General features: G+C 44.4%; 1 protein-coding gene across 1 annotated transcript in view; it reads right to left on the reverse strand.

Moving 5' to 3' along the window:
- Positions 1 to 13,357: 13,357 nt before the first annotated feature.
- The window catches only part of LOC137353299 (chondroadherin-like protein), a 33,498-nt gene continuing 27,709 nt past the window's right edge, over positions 13,358 to 19,146 (reverse strand). The window contains exons 4-5 of the mRNA XM_068019427.1: positions 16,156 to 16,322; positions 13,358 to 13,666 (exon numbers count right to left, since the gene is read on the reverse strand). Coding sequence (XP_067875528.1) covers positions 13,432 to 13,666; positions 16,156 to 16,322 — 402 coding nt within the window. The 3' untranslated portion in view covers positions 13,358 to 13,431. The remainder of the gene's footprint in view (positions 13,667 to 16,155; positions 16,323 to 19,146) is intronic.

A 19,146-nucleotide genomic window follows, 5' to 3' on the forward strand; every position in this document is an offset into this window, starting at 1 on the left:
TGTAGGACTGTTATCCTCGCCACAAAGGAGCAAATAAGATGCATAAAGTTGCCATATTTATTGGCTATAAAATTACACTTTGGCACAGTTGCTGATTTCAGCCTTTCACTGACGGCACGTTCACAGAGGCGGTCAGGGATGGTGTCAAATTGCCAAGCCGCGCAGATTTGTCAGGAGCGCCCACGATCTGCGAAAGCTTTCTCTTTTTGTGTACAGCACAGGAAATTTCAGCCTGTCCAAAGCTGTGCTTAAATTTCCTGTGTTAATAAAATGCATTTTAAAAAAAGCTGATCATGCTGAAAATTTGAAATAAAAGCAGAAAATGCTGGAAAACACTCAGCAGGTCAGGCAGCATCTATGGCGAGAGTATTTCAGGTCGTTAACCTTTCATCAGAACTCTGTCCTCATAGGAGGAGGCCATTCAGCCCATCCTGCCTGTGCCAATTCTTTGAAAGAGCTATGCAATTCATTCCCACTCCTCTGCTATTTTCTCATAATAGCCCTGTATATTGGATAGGCATCAGGAGTAACGCCTGACCAGATTTAAAAAAAAAATGTTAACTATCTATTTCTGTGGAATTGCAGCAAAACGTGACCTTTGCCCAACCTTTGCCTCACATCATGTCAGGATGACAATGACCCTCCCTCCCCCACTACTTGCTTCCAACATTCCTGTGCTTGTCACCATCCTTCAGTTGGTGATCTGCAGGAAATTTTTTTCAATGCTTCTGGTTCACACAGGAAATTTAAGCACAGCTTCTAGGCTGAAATTTCCTGTGCGACAAACAAGGAGCACTAGAAGAGAAAGCTTTCGCAAATGGTGGGCACTGAGTGTTGACAAAACTCTGCTACTTGCAGATTTGACACCAACCCTGGCAGCCTCTGTGAACTGCGCTGCCAATGAAAGGCTGAGATCAGCAATTATGCCAAAGTTTATTTTTATAGCCAGCAAAAATTGGCAACTTTATGGGCTACTGCATCTTATTTGCTGTTGTTTTTAGGGTGTCTGTGGTGTGGATCCTTTTCATTTTGGGAGAGGGGTTGTGCGTGGGAAAGACAGATTCTCACAGTTTGTAAGTAATCTGATTCAATTCTGCACCTGAATTGTACATTTCGGATACTGCAACGTAGTGGATGCTCTCTCCCACCACCTGCTGGTCAAGACTGATCATGACAAGTACAAAAGGTTGACCTCCAGTTATCACAGCACACGCAAGCTCGGGCAGTGCAATGCTGAAACTGGAGGCCTTGTAATCAACTGAATCAGGAGGGGAGCCATTTTAAAGTTGTGTGAACCACAGCTTTGTCTGATTTTTTAAAACATATTTCCCACTTTAATGTCTCAATGCTTTAATTAAGGAGTATCCACAAAAAGAACACAAAAACAATAACTGCATGGACCCAAGCCATCACTTTTACTTACACTTTATATTCCTATCCTTATTTAACTTTACACCTCCTAGTCCCTTGCTGTTTATCCATCAAGGATTTAGACTTAAATACACAAAACATTGATACAAAAATTGGCTGTGTAGTTGATAGCGAGGAGCATAGCTGTATACTGTAGGAAGATATCAATGGATTGGTCAGGTGGGCAGAAAAGTGGTAAACGGAGAAGTCTAAGATAATTCATTAGGGGAGGGCAAAGAAGGCAGATGAATACACAATAAATGATAAGATACTGAGAAGTGTAGAGGAACAGAGGACCTTGGAGTGCATGTCCACAAATCTCTGAAGGTAACAGACCAGGTGGATAAGGTTGTTAAGAAGGCATGTGGGATACTTTCATTTATTAGCCAAGGCATAGAATATAAAATCAGGGAGATTATGCTGGAACTGTATAAAACACTGGTTAGGCCAGCTAGAGTACTGCACACAGTTCTGGTCACTGCATTAGAGGAAGGATTACACTAGAGAGCATACAGAGGAGATTTACAAGGATGTTGCCAGGAATGGAGAATTTTAGCTATGAGGAAAGATTGGATAGACTGGGGTTATTTTCTTTACAACAGAGGAGGCTGAGGGGAGATTTAATTGCCTGAATGGGTGGCAGCAGCAGAAACCCTCATTACATTTTAAAAAGTGCTTGGGTATGCACTTCAAGTGCCGTAACCTATAGGCTGTGGACCAGGAGCTGGAAAGTGGGATTCGGCTGGATGGCTCTTTTTCAGCCAGCACTCACGATGGGCCAATCGGCCTCCTTCTGTGCTGTAAACGTTCTATGTTTCTGTGTTTCTATCCCTCTCTCCTGTTGGCATGCCTCCTTTCATTTCTCCCCTTTCAGGTATTCTGCCCTCCCAGATCCCTACCTCAACCATTCAGTACTCCATGACCTTGCTACCTTCCAGCTGCTGTCCCAGGCTTGACTCCCTCTTAGGTAAGTCTACAGCTTCTGTCTGTGCCTCTCTCGGCATCCTCTAAAGGGCTATTGAGGCACTCACTGTTGCCTCCTTAAATACAGCAACCCCGAGCTGCGTCCTACTCACATGCCAACCTTCCCTCCCAGCACGCCCAGTGGGGACTCATCTGGCCCCTCCCAGTGCTGACCCTGTAAACCCTGCCAGTGAATCAGCTCCCACCGCACCTCAACGCATCTCATCCAGAATGACCGTTCACTTGTGAACAAGGCTCTTGCCGTCTGTCAGTTTATTCTGCCTGAGGGTTGATGACTCCTTCTCTCTAAATCATGGTTGTCCAATATATAGCCCGTGGGCCAGATTTCAGAGGTTTCTATCCGGCCTGCGGATGTATACTGCTGGAATGTCAGGCACCTCGGCCGGCAGCTATAGGTTTGTTAGGACCCCGCTCCCACCCAATGGAGGGGCGGTGTTCACAGCCTGCCTCTATTGTCCATATTTATGGTGATTACGCAGATGGGGAGACAGAGGGACAGAGAAGGCGGAGAGAGGGGATCGGGAGGGAGAGACAGAGGGAGGGGGAGAGGGAGAGACGGGAGGGAGAGACAGATAGACAGAAAGAGGGAGAGGGAGAAAGAGGGAAAGACAGATGAAGAGAGATCAGGTTGGGAGAGACACAGAGAGAGGGGGGTGAGGGAGAGACAGACAGAGGGAGAGACAACAGAGAGGGGGGGAGTGGGAGGGAGAGGGAGAGACAAATGGAGATGGTGGATCCATTGGTTATAATATTCCAAATTTGCCTGGATGCGGGAAAGGTTCCAGTGGATTGGAAAAATACTAATATAACCCCCTTATTCAAAAATGGCAGAAAGTAGGAAACTATAGACCAGTTAGTTTAACATCTGTCTTTGGGAAATTGTTAGAATCCGTTATTAAGGAAGCAATAACAGGACATTTAGAAAGTCAAAACGCAATCCATCAGAATCAGCATGGTTTTATGAAGGGTAAATCGTGTTTGACTAATTTGCTAGAGTTCTTCGAAGATGTAACAAGTAAAGTGGATAATGGGGATCCTGTAGATGTATATCTGGACTTCCAGAAGGCATTTGATAAGGTGCCACACAAAAGGTTAATACACAAGGTAAGATCACATGGGGTTAGGGGCAATTTATTAGCTTGGTTAGAGGATTGGCTAACCAACAAAAAACAGAGAGTCGGGATAAATGGGTCCTTTTCTGGTTGGCAAGATGTAACTAGTGGGGTGCCACAGGGTCGGTCCACGGGCCCCAACTATCTCCGATCTATATTAATGACTTGGATGCAGGGATAGAAGGTACCACAGCCAAATTTGCAGATGACGCTAAAATAGGTGGGATAGTAAGTTACAATAAAGAAATAAAAAATTTACAAATGGATATGGATAGGTTAGGTGAATGGGCCAAAATTTGGCAGATGGAGTTTAACGTAGATAAGTGTGAGGTTATCCATTTTGGTTGGAAGAATAGAAAGGCAAATTATTATCTAAATGGAGAGAAACTTCAGAGTGCTTTGGTGCAGAGGGATCTGGGTGTCCTCGTGCATGAATCACAGAAAACTAGTATGCAGGTGCAGCAGGTAATAAGGAAGACAAATGGAATTTTGGCATTTGTTGCTAAAGGAATAGAGTATAAAAGTAGGGAAGTGTTGCTGCAACTGTACAAGGCATTGGTGAGACCACATACAGTTTTGGTCCACTTACTTGAGGAGGGATGTAGTTGCATTGGAAGCAGTTCAGAGAAGGTTCACTAGATTGATTCCAGAGATGAAGGGTTTGTCTTATGAAGAGAGATTGAGTAGTTTAGGCCTTTACTCTCTGGAGTTTAGAAGAATGAGAGGAGATCTAATTGAAGTACATAAGATGATTAAGGGGATTGACAAAGTAGACATAAAGAGGATGTTTCCTCTGGTGGGGCAATCTAGAACGAGAGGTCATAGTTTTAGGATAAGGAGTAGCAGATTTAAAACAGAGATGAGGAGAAATTACTTCTCTCAAAGGATTGTGAGTCTGTGGAATTCACTACCCCAGAGTGCAGTGGATGCCAGGACATTGAGTAAATTTAAGGAGGAGATAGACAGATTTTTAATTAGTAAAGGGTTGAAGGGTTATGGAGAACGGGCAGGAAAGTGGAGTTGAGGCCGAGATGAGATCAGCCATGATCGTATTGAATAGCGGAGCAGGCTCGAGGGGCTGAATTGCCTACTCCTGCCCCTAGTTCTTATGTTCTTATATGAGAGAGAGGGTAGGGAAAAACAGAGAGGGGAGAGGGAGAGACAAACAGAGGGAGGGAGAGAGAGAGAGAGAGAGGGGTGGAGAGGGAGAGACAGATAGACACAGGGGGAGAGAGGGGAGAGGGAGGGACAGAGAGAGAGGGGGAGGGTCAGACAGTGTTAGAATTAGAATTAGAACATTACAGCGCAGTACAGGCCCTTCGGCCCTCGATGTTGCGCCGACCTGTGAAACCATCTGACCTACACTATTCCATTTTCATCCATATGTCTATCCAATGACCACTTAAATGCCCTTAAAGTTGGCGAATCTACTACTGCTGCAGGCAGGGCGTTCCACGCCCTTACTACTCTCTGAGTAAAGAAACTACCTCTCACATCTGTCCTATATCTATCACCCCTCAACTTGAAGCTATGTCCCCTCGTGTTTGCCATCACCATCCGAGGAAAAAGACGCTCACTATCCACCCTATCTAACCCTCTGATTATCTTATATGTCTCTATTAAGTCACCTCTCCTCCTCCTTCTCTCCAACGAAAACAACCTCAAGTCCCTCAGCCTTTCCTCGTAAGACCTTCCCTCCATACCAGGCAACATCCTAGTAAATCTCCTCTGCACCCTTTCCATAGCTTCCACATCCTTCCTATAATGCGGTGACCAGAACTGCATGCAATACTCCAGGTGCAGTCTCACCAGAGTTTTGTACAGCTGTAGCATGACCTCGTGGCTCCGAAACTCGATCCCCCTACTAATAAAAGCTAACACACCATATGCCTTCTTAACAGCCCTATTAACCTGGGTAGCAACCTTCAGGGATTTATGCACCTGGACACCAAGATCTCTCTGTTCATCTACACTACCAAGAATCTTCCCATTAGCCCAGTACTCTGCATTCCTGTTACTCCTTCCAAAGTGAATCACCTCACACTTTTCCGCATTAAACTCCATTTGCCATCTCTCAGCCCAGCTCTGCAGCCTATCTATGTCCCTCTGTACCCTACAACATCCTTCGGCACTATCCACAACTCCACCGACCTTAGTGTCATCTGCAAATTTACTAACCCACCCTTCTACACCCTCTTCCAGGTCATTTATAAAAATGACAAACAGCAGTGGCCCCAAAACAGATCCTTGCGGTACACCACTAGTAACTAAACTCCAGGATGAACATTTGCCATCAACCACCACCCTCTGTCTCCTTTCAGCTAGCCAATTTCTGATCCAAAGCTCTAAATCACCTTCAACCCCATACTTCCGTATTTTCTGCAATAGCCTACCGTGGGGAACCTTATCAAATGCCTTACTGAAATCCACATACACCACATCCACTGCTTTACCCTCATCCACCTGTTTGGTCACCTTCTCGAAAAACTCAATAAGGTTTGTGAGGCACGACCTACCCGTCACAAAACCGTGCTGACTATCTCTAATGAACTTATTCTTTTCAAGATGATTATAAATCCTGTCTCTTATAACCTTTTCCAACTTCTACCCACAACCGAAGTAAGGCTCACAGGTCTATAATTACCAGGGCTGTCTCTACTCCCCTTCTTGAACAAGGGGACAACATTTGCTATCCTCCAGTCTTCCGGCACTATTCCTGTCGACAATGACGACATAAAGATCAAGGACAAAGGCTCTGCAATCTCCTCCCTAGCTTCCCAGAGAATCCTAGGATAAATCCCATCTGGCCCAGGGGACTTATCTATTTTCACACTTTCCAAAATTGCTAACACCTCCTCCTTGTGAACCTCAATCCCATCTAGCCTAGTAGCTTGAATCTCAGTATTCTCAACAACATTTTCTTTCTCTACTGTAAATACTGACGCAAAATATTCATTTAACACTTCCCCTATCTCCTCTGATTCCACACACAACTTCCCACTACTATCCTTGATTGGCCCTAATCTAACTCTAGTCATTCTTTTATTCCTGATATACCTATAGAAAGCCTTAGGGTTTTCCCTGATCCTATCCACCAATGACTTCTCGTGTCCTCTCCTTGCTCTTCTTAGCTCTCCCTTTAGATCCTTCCTGGCTAGCTTGTAGCTCTCAAGCGCCCTAACTGAGCCTTCACGTCTCATCCTAACATAAGCCGCCTTCTTCCTCTTGACAAGCGCTTCAACTTCTTTAGTAAACCACGGCTCCCACGCTCGACAACTTCCTCCCTGCCTCACAGGTACATACTTATCAAGGACACGCAGTAGCTGCTCCTTGAATAAGCTCCACATTTCGATTGTTCCCATCCCCTGCAGTTTCCTTCCCCATCCTACGCATTCTAAATCTTGCCTAATCGCATCATAATTTCCTTTCCCCCAGCTATAATTCTTGCCCTGCGGTATATACCTGTCCCTGCCCATCGCTAAGGTAAACCTAACCGAATTGTGATCACTATCACCAAAGTGCTCACCTACATCTAAATCTAACACCTGGCCGGGTTCATTTCCCAGTACCAAATCCAATGTGGCATCGCCCCTGGTTGGCCTGTCTACATACTGTGTTAGAAAACCCTCCTGCACACACTGGACAAAAACTGACCCATCTAAAGTACTCAAACTATAGTGTTTCCAGTCGATATTTGGAAAGTTAAAGTCCCCCATAACAACTACCCTGTTACTCTCGCCCCTGTCGAGAATCATCTTCGCTATCCTTTCCTCTACATCTCTGGAACTATTCGGAGGTCTATAAAAGACTCCCAACAGGGTAACCTCACCTCTCCCGTTTCTAACCTCGGCCCATACTACCTCAGTAGACGAGTCCTCAAACGTCCTTTCTGTCGCTGTAATACTCTCCTTGATTAACACTGCCACACCCCCCCCTCTTTTACCATCTTCTCTGTTCTTACTGAAACATCTAAATCCCGGAATCTGCAACATCCATTCCTGCCCCTGCTCTACCCATGACTCCGAAATGGCCACTACATCGAGATCCCAGGTACCAACCCATGCTGCAAGCTCACCCACCTTATTCCGGATGCTCCTAGCGTAGAAATAGACACACTTTAAACCAGGTTCTTGCTTACCAGTGCCCTCTTGCGTCCTTGTAACCATATCCCTGACCTCACTACTCTCAACATCCTGTTCACTGGCACTACAATTTAGGTTCCCATTCCCCTGCTGAATTAGTTTAAACCCCCCCGAAGAGCACTAGCAAATCTCCCCCCCAGGATATTGGTACCCCTCTGGTTCAGGTGAAGACCATCCTGTTTGTAGAGGTCCCACCTACCCCAGAAAGAGCCCCAATTATCCAGGAAACCAAAACCCTCCCTCCTGCACCATCCCTTCACCAGTGTGAAGGAATCGGACTATAATAAGGAGTTATAAGGTTAAAAAAGTATTTTCCAATGCATTAGGGATTAAAAAATTAAAAGCAGGGTTCATCTTCCTCAAAGGTTAGAAGTTCATAGACATGCCTCGACATGCCTTTGTGGTGAAGGGCTTGCCTCGTCTTAGGACATAGAGGCAGCTTCTGATGAGAGGGATTCCCTCCGAAAAAGTCACGAACCTAATTACACAGCAAAACAAAACACATTTTGCAACCAATCATGTAAGTACCACAGTATAACAGTTGTTAAGATGGTCTTATGTGGACTGCCCTAAACCACAGTCAACTGAAATTTTGACAAAACTGACTAAACCCAAGAAACTGAATTATAATCTTATTTGAAACACAGTTCGGTGACAAAGGGAATTGGCCAACATGAGAGGCTCCCAGCTTGCTGCTGGCCTAGCCTTTCGTAGAAATCAAAGAAGATGGATCTTAACCAGAAATTAAGTTATTCAGCCTTATTTGTGAAATAAAAGGGGACAAGCCTACTTATAAGAGAGGTAACACCCCACACGTAAAAAACTAGTTATGCAACTTAGAAACAGTATAAATATTGGAACCGCACAGTAGATCTTTAGAATTGTTGGATTCATTCCCGCCTTTCTCACGGTAAAGCTACGAGCTACCTGCTGCAGTGATGATAGTTCTCCTCTTAATTGGGATAGAGGTATCTCGTTAAACTCTGTAGCTTTCTGCTCAGGAATTTAAGGTAAATGCTGCTTTAAATATTGATAGATATCTTAAATATTTTACTGTAACATTATTTAGACTTAAAACTTGGATTCTTTACTAGGAATAAGGTTTTGCTCTCTTTTCCTACAACTATTAATGCTGTGATTGTTTTCCCATCAAAGTGTGAATTGCATGCTCGGTTTTTTAATAAACTTTTTTATAATTTAGAAAATATATTGTCTCATATAGTTTTCTGTATCTCAACTCAGGAACCCATCTCTGTACACTCTTTAGTATAGAGATGCCCGGACCCTTAAAATATCCGGGTTGTAATAATCTGGCTATAACTTGTTAAAAAGGCTACCTGGAGGATGGTAACATCCTCTGCTGGTTCCTTTCCTTTGGGGAGAGTTAAATCAGTTCTTCAGACCCATTCAAGTGTCCATGAGATCTGTCTTTCTCAACCTTAAGTGAGAGTGATCATCTGGGGAATATACCTGATCCAGGATGATCCCAAAAAGGGGCTAGGATTTTAATCCAATTCAAGAGAGGGGGAAGGACAGATGGAGAGAGAGGGGGAGTGAGGGAAAGACAGAAAGAGCGGGGAGAGACAGACAGAGAAAGGGGGTGACAGACAGAGAAAGGGGAGAGAGGGAAAGACACAGAGAGAGAGGGGGAGAGGGAGAGACAGACAGAGGGGTGGGGAGAGACAGATAGAGAGGGGGAGAGACAGATTAGGGGGTTGGGTGATAAGAGAGATAGATGCAGAGATGGGTGAGAAAGAGATCAAGATCACTCCTGACAGATGGACATCTATTCGGAATACTCCACATTGCTACATCAAGAGTGCAGGCCAAGATTGAGTACTTATGCAAGCAAAGAAATTCCAGGTAAATCAGCGTTCAACATAGTGACAAGAGAGTAAGTCAATAAATTAGTTTTCTTATTTAAAGTTACTACACAAAAATGCATGTTTGTTGTTGTTTTGATTAATAGTAGGATGAATTTTTAATGCCTTTATCTTTCCAAAATGTTCTCACCTGCCCCCTATGTAAGACAAAAATTGTAATGTGGACCCCCCACGTGAAAAGGTTGGACATCCCTGCTCTAAATGAAGCCTCCTGGCTATAATTTCCACCACTTGCCCTGGCTAGACGATGGTGGTGTTGATGTGGCGCTTATCACCAAATCACACCTCAGTCTGTTTTCTTATTTTTCTGGCACTTTCTCCTCCTTTGAGCATCTCACCTTGCTCCACCCCTCTCACCTCTTATTCAAAATCTTTGTTCTTGACCGCCCACCCAAGCACGATAAAAATTGTCTCACTGAGATATCTTCACTGCTTTCCTCCATTAGCTTCTGCACTGAGTGAATTCTCATCCTCCGTTACGTCTACCTCCATCTCAACTCATCATGCTCTCTCTCCTCTGAGTTCACTGGCCTCCTATCCTTCCTTAATCTCTCCCTCCATGTAAACTCCCCAACCTATTCATGGCCTTCCCTATCTCACCTGGTCTCACTGCTCCCATCATGTCAATCAGCATGAATGCCATCTCCGAACACTTCCTTTTACCACTTTTTACCCACATCCCTCTTCCTTCTCCCGACCCTACTTCCTTCTGCTTCTGCCCCTATGCCAATTCACTTACAAATGCACTTTCAAAATCCCAACTGTCTAGCCTTAGGCCCTCTTCACCGTGACATTTCTGCAGCAACCACAACCTCATCTCCACCTTTGATGCCCTAGTCCCCATTAAAACCATGGCTCTTTCTCATCCTGGCCATTACCCCGGTACGGCCCTCATCTCTCCTCACTTAAGTCCAAGGGACTCAGACTCAAATGGTATGGTGGACAACTGGTTTAGCCAACCACTGCCAAATCAGGCTGGTCCAAACAAAGCACTGTTGGGTCCTGCTCACATCTGCCAAAACCGCTAACTATTCCAGGGTCATCCTGCAATGCAAAGATAACCCCCGACTTCTTTCCTCTGCTGCAAACCGTTTTCTTAAACCTCTCTCCCCTGTCTACTCCACCCTCACCTCAAACAAGAAGTGTCAGGAGCTCATGGGCTTTGTGTCACTAAGATTGAAACCATCCAATCAGCTGCCTCTCCTGCTTCCCTCCCTTCCCCTAGCCCACCAGGTCAAACCTCCTCTTGGATTCCCCCTTGCCCTCACCCTGAACTCGCATCTCTCTCTAGTTTCTCTCCTATCTCCCCTCACGCCCTCTCCGAGCTCATCTTGTCCATGAGAGCCACCTCCCACAAAACTGCTGACCACCCAACTTACCTTGCTCGCTCCCATGTTACCTAATGTCGTTAATAGTTCAACAGTTCTCTCTCCTCAGGCACTATCCCCCTCTCCTTCAAATCTGCTGTCATCATCCCTGGTGGTAGCTACTCACTCAACAGACCATTCTTTGTCTGTGAGCATCACCACTAAGTGTCAACTGGGGAGGGCATCATAGCTAAGTCAGGTTCTGCCTGCATACATGTACTTTCTAGCAGGTGTTGCGAAGTAGAGATCAGGAATAGGAATCCTGCCTAAACTAGCGGTGCTAAATTTAACTGCAGCACCCACCATGGTCATCTCAGCGCAGATTGGCTGATTAATCACGGAGCAGATAACAATCCTAGAATGTTCCTGTTTAAAATTGTCATCCTTATTTTCAAATCCCTCCATGGTCTTGATACTTCCTACCTCTGTAACCTCCTCCAGCCACACAGCCTTCCGAGATCTCTGCACTCATCTAATTCTGGCTTCTTGAGCATCCCCGATTTTCATTGCTCCACCATTGGTGGCCGTGTCTTCAGCTTCCTAGGCCCTAAGCTCTGGAATTGCCTCCCTACATTATAACAGTGACTACACTTCAAAAGTACTTCATTGGATGTACGCTGTTTTAGGATATCCTGAGGCCGCTTTTTTCTATCTCTCTCTCTTCCTTTAAGATGGCTTAAAAACCTACCGCTCCCGTCCTAGCTCCTTAACTCATGTCTTTCTCTAGATTCTATTCCAACACCTTGCTCTGCCTCAGCTCATCTCGTTCATGAGACCCACTTCCTGCTCCCTTGATCCTATTCTGACCAAACTGTTGACAACCCAGCTTCCCTTCCTGGGCCTCACGTCAGCTGATATTGTTAACGGTCTCTCCCTCCTCTCCTCAAAAAGCCCACCCTTGACCTCTGTCCTTGCAAACTTACACCCATCTCCTATAGCCCTCCGAGATATCTGTGCTCCTCCAAATCTGATTTCTTAAGGACCCCCGATTATAATCTCCACACCATTAGTGGCCATGCCGTCAGGTGCCTGCACTCCAAGCTCTGGGATTCCTTTCCTAAAATTCTTCGCTCTCCAGTTTTCTTTCTTTTTTACCTTCTTAAAACCTATCTCTTTGACCAAGCTTTTGGTCAGCTGCCCTAATATCCCCCCTATGGCTCAGAATCAAATTTTGTCAGATAATTGCTTTTGTGAAGTGCCTTGGTAGGCTTTTTATGTTAGAAGCTCGATATAAATCAAGTTGTTTTTGTATGTGGTTCAGCATTAAATTCTGTTTAAAGCACTCAAGAAGCACTTTGCAATGTTTTACTATTTTAAAGGCTCCATATACAAGTTGCTGTTGTGTCCATATGAGTCCAGTCCACACTGGTCTGAGCAGCTACCAACTGAGTTTCTGGAGAGGATTATATACAGAACATTGCACAATTCATAGAATAATGACCGCTTACTTTCCAGCAAAGTAAACCTCTCAATTCCATTACAAAAGCAAAATACTGCAGATGACGGAAATCTGAAATAAAAACAGAAAATGCTGGAAATGCTCAGCAGGTCAGGCAGCATCTGTGGCGAGAGAAACAGAGTTGATATTTCAGGACGATGACTCTTCATCAGAACTGGGAAAAGTTAGAATTGTATTAGATTTTAATTAGGTCAAATGAGGGAGGGTGGAAAAAGAACAAAAGGGAGGGTCTGTGATAGGGCAGAATATAGGAGACATTAGATAACAAAAGAGTTGGTGGGTCGGAGCCAAAAGGGAGAAGTAAAGAGACCAAGGATGTGTGTGAATGGCAGAATAATGACAATCTGCCATCCAAAAGCAAATCAAGAGAAAAACAAGATTAAGACCAAAACATGCAAAGAAAAGGAAACAAAATGGGGGCCAAATGATTTTTTTCCCTCCAACAGCACCTTAGTTTTCTCATGAAAGCAGCAGCCCTGCCTTCAAACCACATAAATTCAAATTTCTCGGCTGTCAAGGAGCAGTCCCGTCAGGCATTGTGGAGTTTGGAAAGTTTGATTGGAATGAGCTCTGACTGTTGCACATCTTACACGAAGCTGGGAACTGGAAGGAGGAGACTAGAGGTAAGAACCAAAGAGTGAGGAGTCAGAGACTGGGAGCCAAAGAGGGAAGTGAGCGACTGGGAGATACTGGGAAACAGAAAGAGGATGAGAATGAATTGGAGCCAGAAAAAGGGGAGAAAGGGCAGATCAGATCCAGAGAGCTCAGAACAGGACAGCAGGAGCAGATGACTTTGTAGTCATTAAATATTCATCCATAAATATAGCAGTTATTGGAGTATTAGAGGGGTGTTGCTTTCTCGCATAGAAATAACATAGCCCACCTTGATTTAAAACCACAAAATATTCTTATTATATAGCCATTGTAATTTCTAAGCTCAGAAAAGGTGAAAATAAACACAAAACATTTTTTAAAATAACAGTCAGTCCCCCTCCCCCGCTCCCCTACCAGCACACCCCACCCATTCTGTCCAGCTCAGTCTGTCACTGAGTAGATTGCCAGGTCTGAGTAAGTCTACTGCAGCTTATTCTTTTTATTCTTCTTCTCTGTTTTGTTCTGTTGCTTGGCTTTCTTTTGTTTTCTTCTGTCCTGGTCACTCCTCGGGCTCACTTTACTTGATGCACTTTTACTCTTCTCTGGCAAGTTACCTTTGCAGTTCTTAAAAGGGGCGTCTTTCACATTCAGCCCTGTGACGTTTATCGGGAGGTCACATATGGCCGTGACCTTTAGATTAGTACTTTCAATCCACCTTTGAAAAATAAAGTGCGTGAAGGAAACAAAGTCACTGATTAAAATAAACACAGTACATCTCTCCCACATAGTGGGACACTATAAAAGAATGAAAGACTTGCATTTCTATTGCAGTCTTTCATGACCTAAGGAAGCTCCAAAATGCCTATGAAGTTCCAATGAAATGTAGATGCTGTTGTATTGCAGGAGATGTGGTAGCCAATTTACCCACAGAAAGATCCCACAAATAGCAATGTGATAATGACCACATTATCAGTTTTTTAGGTTTTGGTTGAGGGATAAAAATTGGCAAGGACACTGAGGAGAACGCCCCTGCTCATCTTTAAATAATGCTGTGAATCTTCATGACTCCTGAGAGGGCGAACCAGGCCTTGGTTTAACATCTCAATCAAAAATCAGCATCTTCAACAGTGCCCTGCAGTGAACCCACAACCATCTGACTCAGAGGCAAGCATGCATTCACTGAGCCACAGCTGACACACAGGCATATAATGAGTTGCATCAATATTTAATGTCACAAAACATCCCAGGTACCTCAGAAGAGGGAAGGAATGCAGAAACAGAACAAGAAGTGGGAGGAGTTAGGCGATTGATCAAAGGCAGGTTTTTGAAGGTGGGCAGAGTCGTTGCAATGCATCATCTTCCTCATCATCATCAGAGGGGCCAAGGAAGATTCCTCCAGAGAGCAAGGTCCTGATAGCTAACAGGGTTTCCACCAGTGGGATGGCTGTTAGCTAGATTTTTAAAAATTTGTTCAGGAGATGTGGGCATTGTTGGCTCGGCCAGCATTTATTGCCCATCCCTAATTGCCCTTGGACCGAGTGGCCTGCTAGGCCATTTCAGAGGGCATCTAAGAGTCAACCACATTGCTGTGGGTCTGGAATCACATGTAGGCCAGACGAGGTAATGACAGCAGATTTCCTTCCATCAAGGACATTAGTGAATCAGATGGGTTTTTACAACAATCGCCGATGGTTTCATGGTCACCATTAGACTAGCTTCTTTAATTCCAGATTTATTAACTGAATTCAAATTTCACCATCTGCCGTGGTGGGATTCGAACCCCATGTCCCCAGAGCATTAGCCTGGGCCTCTGGATTACTAGTTCGGTGACATTACCACTACGTCACTGCTTCCCCGCAGACTGAGGGGAGCAAAGGCTGTAAGCTGGAATGCAAGCATAATGGAAAATCTCCAGAGGCAGAATGGGGCAAGATCACCTTGGAATTTGGTTTTAAAGTCAATGCGTTGGGGCTTGGAGAGCCCGTGGGGGGTTGACAAAGACAAGGATGGTAGGTGAGTGGGACTTGGTATGGTTAGGATGAAGATGAATGGCGTATTTAACGGTGTTAGCGCAAAGGTCAAATCCTAACCATGACAGCCTGTGAACCTAAACTGCTCACTCCCCTTGAGTACTTGTTTTGATAATTCGTGTTTTAAAAAAAATAATCTCCCTTACTGTCCTGAAAGTGCTGAGTCTGTCGGGATGCAAATCCACAGGTAACCCAACACCTCATCCAACTGCCTATTCCTCATGAGTAAGCTTGAAAATGTGTCCATGGGATATTACTGTCAGGTCCACGCATGTGCACACCCAAATAGGGGGTCAGCATATACAAAAGCCGGAACCATGGCTTCACCTTTCTTAGCTCATAGGCACTGAGTTTCCTTTTCTCAGTATCTCAACGGCTCACATTCCCCTGGTTGACAGTGCAGTCATTCATTGTGCAACTAATTCCCTGAGGAGGATGTCAGCTGCTGATTGCTTCCTCGTACTCCTGCTGGGGAGTGGGTACATGCGGATGTTAGTCGAGGGGAGGATTGGGCTCAGCAGTGATTCCTCCTATAGTCAAATAGCCTCCCATCACTTACTGTCTGGGTTTACATATGAATGGCCACTCGGGCAGGGTACCAGAGAGCTTCTGTCCCTGCAAAAACTGTGTAGGACCATAGGAACAGGAGGAGGCCTTTCAGCCCTGTTCTGCCATTCATTTAGATCATGGCTGATTTGTGTCTTAACTCCATCCATCCGCCTGGGTTCCATATCCTTTAAATACTCTTGCCTTACAAAAATCTCTTCAATCTCAAATTTGAAATTTTCAATTGACCCCCAGTTTTTTTTTGGTGGGCTGGGGGGAAAGTGTTCCAGATTTCCTCTCCCCTTTGTGTGAAGAAGTGTTTCCTGGCATCACCCCTGAACAGCCTAGCCCCAATTTTAAGGTTATGCCCCCCACCAGGGGAAATATTTTCTCTCTATCTACCCTACAACCCTTTTAATCACCTTAAAAAAGCACCTCACTTTATGCCAGCACTTTAAAGTGAGGAGGAGAGAAACTGGGGAAATCACCAAAAATTATTATAAAATGGTTTATCGTTGCAATTGAGAACAGTCAGTTGAGCAGTCAGTTAAATCCTGGATGGAAACTAGATACAAACCACTATCAGTGATCAGATCTTTGTTACAGATTCTTGCTAAGAGGTGTTTACCTGCGGAGGTGAAGGAGTGGGCAGTCGCAGTTCCAAGGATTGTTGGATAGATCGATGGCGTGAAGGTTTGTGAATTTTTTCAGACTGGGAATGTAGCTCAGCTTGTTATTCTCCAGGTAGAGGCTCTGTAGCCCTGCATCCAGTCCATCAAAGGCCCCATCAAAGATCTGCAGTGAGAAAACATAACCCATTATTACAAGAATGACAACTTTTATTCTTTCTTGGGATGCGAGCATCACTGGCATTTATTGCCCATTCCCAGTTGCCCGGAGAAGGTGGTGAAGTAACTGAGTGGCTTGCTAAGAGTCAACGATGTTGATGTGGGACTTTAATGTGGGAAAATCTCCCAAGGCACTTTGCAGAAGTGTAATCAGACAAAACAGACTCAGTGGGTCGAAGGGCCTGTTGCAGTGCTTGTATCTCTAAATAAATAAAAAAAACTGGGCCAAAGAAGGGGTGATAAAATGCTTGACCAAAAAATAGGTTTTAAGGAGGGTCTTAAAGGAGGAAAGAGGTTTAGGGAGGGAATTCCAAAGCTTCGGGTCTAGATGGCTGAAGAGTGAAGGGAGTGGGGGATGAAGAAGAGGTCAGAGTTGGAGGAACGCAGACATTTTGTAGGTTATAGGAGGTTACATTGCTAAAGGGGTGAAGACATGATGATGAGATTGGGAGCCAATGTAGGTCAGTAAGCACACGGTTGATGGACGAGTGAGACTTGGTGTGGAGGATGAGAGGCCAGACAGGAGAGCATTGGAATAAAAGCAAAATACTGCAGATGCTGGAAGTCTAAAAAAGAAACAGGAAGTGCTGTAAATGCTCAGCAGGTCAGGCAGCATCTACAGAGAGAGAAGCAGAGTTAAAATTTCAGGTCTGTGACCTTGCACCAGAACTGTCAAAGGTTAGAAAAGGAATTAGGTTTTAAAACGTGCAACGTGCACAGCCTGGAGTGCCAATGACTTGTAACAGAGTGTCAACACAAAATGTTCCTCGCAGTTAACCCTAGGGCTGCCATTCTGGTTGGACATATTTCTGGCACTTTCAGCACATAAACTCGAGTTTCCAACCACCCTGCCCACACTCTCGCCATTGGTCATCCGACATTTCAATCATTGTGGTGTCTACCTTCTGTCGGCCAATTGGAAAGTGAATAGACTCTTCACTTTAAAAAAAATTGTTTTTTTGGGATGTGGGCATCACTAGCCAGGCTAGCATTTATTGCCCATCCCTAATAACCCTTGAACTGAGTGGCTTGCTACCCATCTCGATGGCATTTTAAGAGTCAACCACATTGTTGTGGGTCAGGAGTCACATGTAGGACTGACCAGGTAAGGATGGCAGACATTGGTGAACCAGATAGGTTTTTACAGCAATCGACAATGGTTTCATGGTCACCATTAGTCTAACTTTTAATTCCAGGTTTATTAATTGAGTTCAAATTTCACCATCTGCTGTGGTGGGATTCGAACCCATGTGCCCAGAGCATTATTGCTCGATTGGATGATCTTTGACCGTCAGTCAAGCAGCCTTTTCTTTCCCTCTGTCCAATATTTTTATAACTATTAAACAAAAGTGTCCAAAGGACGTTTTTTTTTTTTAAAACATTTTTTATTGCACTGTTGATTTTTTTCCCGGGTGTTCCCCACAGCAACGTCCTGGAGATTAATCTTTAATTCCTGGAGACGTCAGGGCAATCCTGGAGGGTTGGCAACCCTACTGCACCCCTAAAACTTCAGCTCCTCAGGGAAATGAAAGGGTAAACGCGGAGAAAAAAATATGACAGGACTGCGGTATGCACACAGGATTTCAAGTTCCTTAGAGAAAAAAGCGTGAGGTAAACCACAGGTAAATTACACCTTTTGGCGGCAATAGGTGATTATCTGCTTCTCCCTTCTACTACCCACCCTCCCAGGAAAATAAATATGCTCTCCCTAACAGTTTTAATTAAGAGAAGCAAATCACCACCGCTTCTCAATAATCGGTCTTCAAACCCGACATAAATTTGAGGAAAATCCCTTTCATTCCTCAAAATTAATCATTTTGAGGTCTGCACAGAACTGGTTCAAACTCGTCCGATCTGGATCTCAGCTTCAGGCTAAACAACAGGCAGCCTCTGCTCCACCCAGCTGTCAATCATCTCTCCTGCATCTGTTATTTCCCCCGCACCACTTTTCGAAATAAAACGTGGTGGGAAGGGAAGAGGGCAGTTATATAAACTTCCCTCAAGCCCAGAAATTAAAGCTGCCACATCAAGTGCACATTGCTGTGTATTAACACATTTAATATCTTGGTCAGGCATGGAATGTCATTTTACAATTGAACAGTTCCTTTAGCAGAAGGCCAATTGTTATATTTTCCTATAATTCACAGTCCTTTATGACAAAGCGGTGTGAAAAGGATGGTTGACATGGAAACTGGCAGTGGCGACGGTCATTTAAACTCAAACAGGAAGAAGAAAAGATATTTTTTAAAAAGAGCTCTCTGGGAGACTAATGCAATATTCCGTCCAGATGCCACTATGATTCTTGGTATTCTGCCTGTTGACTATATTACAGTTCCGAATGTACTCTATGGCCGTCTCTTATCTAGTCATTACCACATTGCTGTTTGTGGGAGCTTGCTGTGCGTTACATCAGCTGCCGTGTTTCCTACATTACAACAATGAGTACACTTCAAAAGTTCCATATTGTCTGTAAGGAGCTTTGCGATATCTGGAGGTTGTGTAATATCTTATATCAATGCAGGTTTTGCATTTATGTATAATAAATGCTGTATCAATGCTAAATGATACAGCGCAGGAGGTCATTAAGCCTGTGCCTGTGCCATTCCTTTGAAAGAGCTACGACTTAGTCCCACTCACCTGTTCTTTCCCCACAGCCCAGGAAATCTTTCCTTTTCAAGAATCCAGTCCTCTTTTGAAAGTTATTATAGAATCTGCTTCCACCACTCCCCTCTTTCAGGCAGTGCATTCCATATCATTAAAACAAGCTGCGT

Source organism: Heterodontus francisci, chromosome 41 (assembly GCF_036365525.1).
Source record: "Heterodontus francisci isolate sHetFra1 chromosome 41, sHetFra1.hap1, whole genome shotgun sequence".
Classification (NCBI taxonomy): Eukaryota; Metazoa; Chordata; class Chondrichthyes; order Heterodontiformes; family Heterodontidae; genus Heterodontus; species Heterodontus francisci.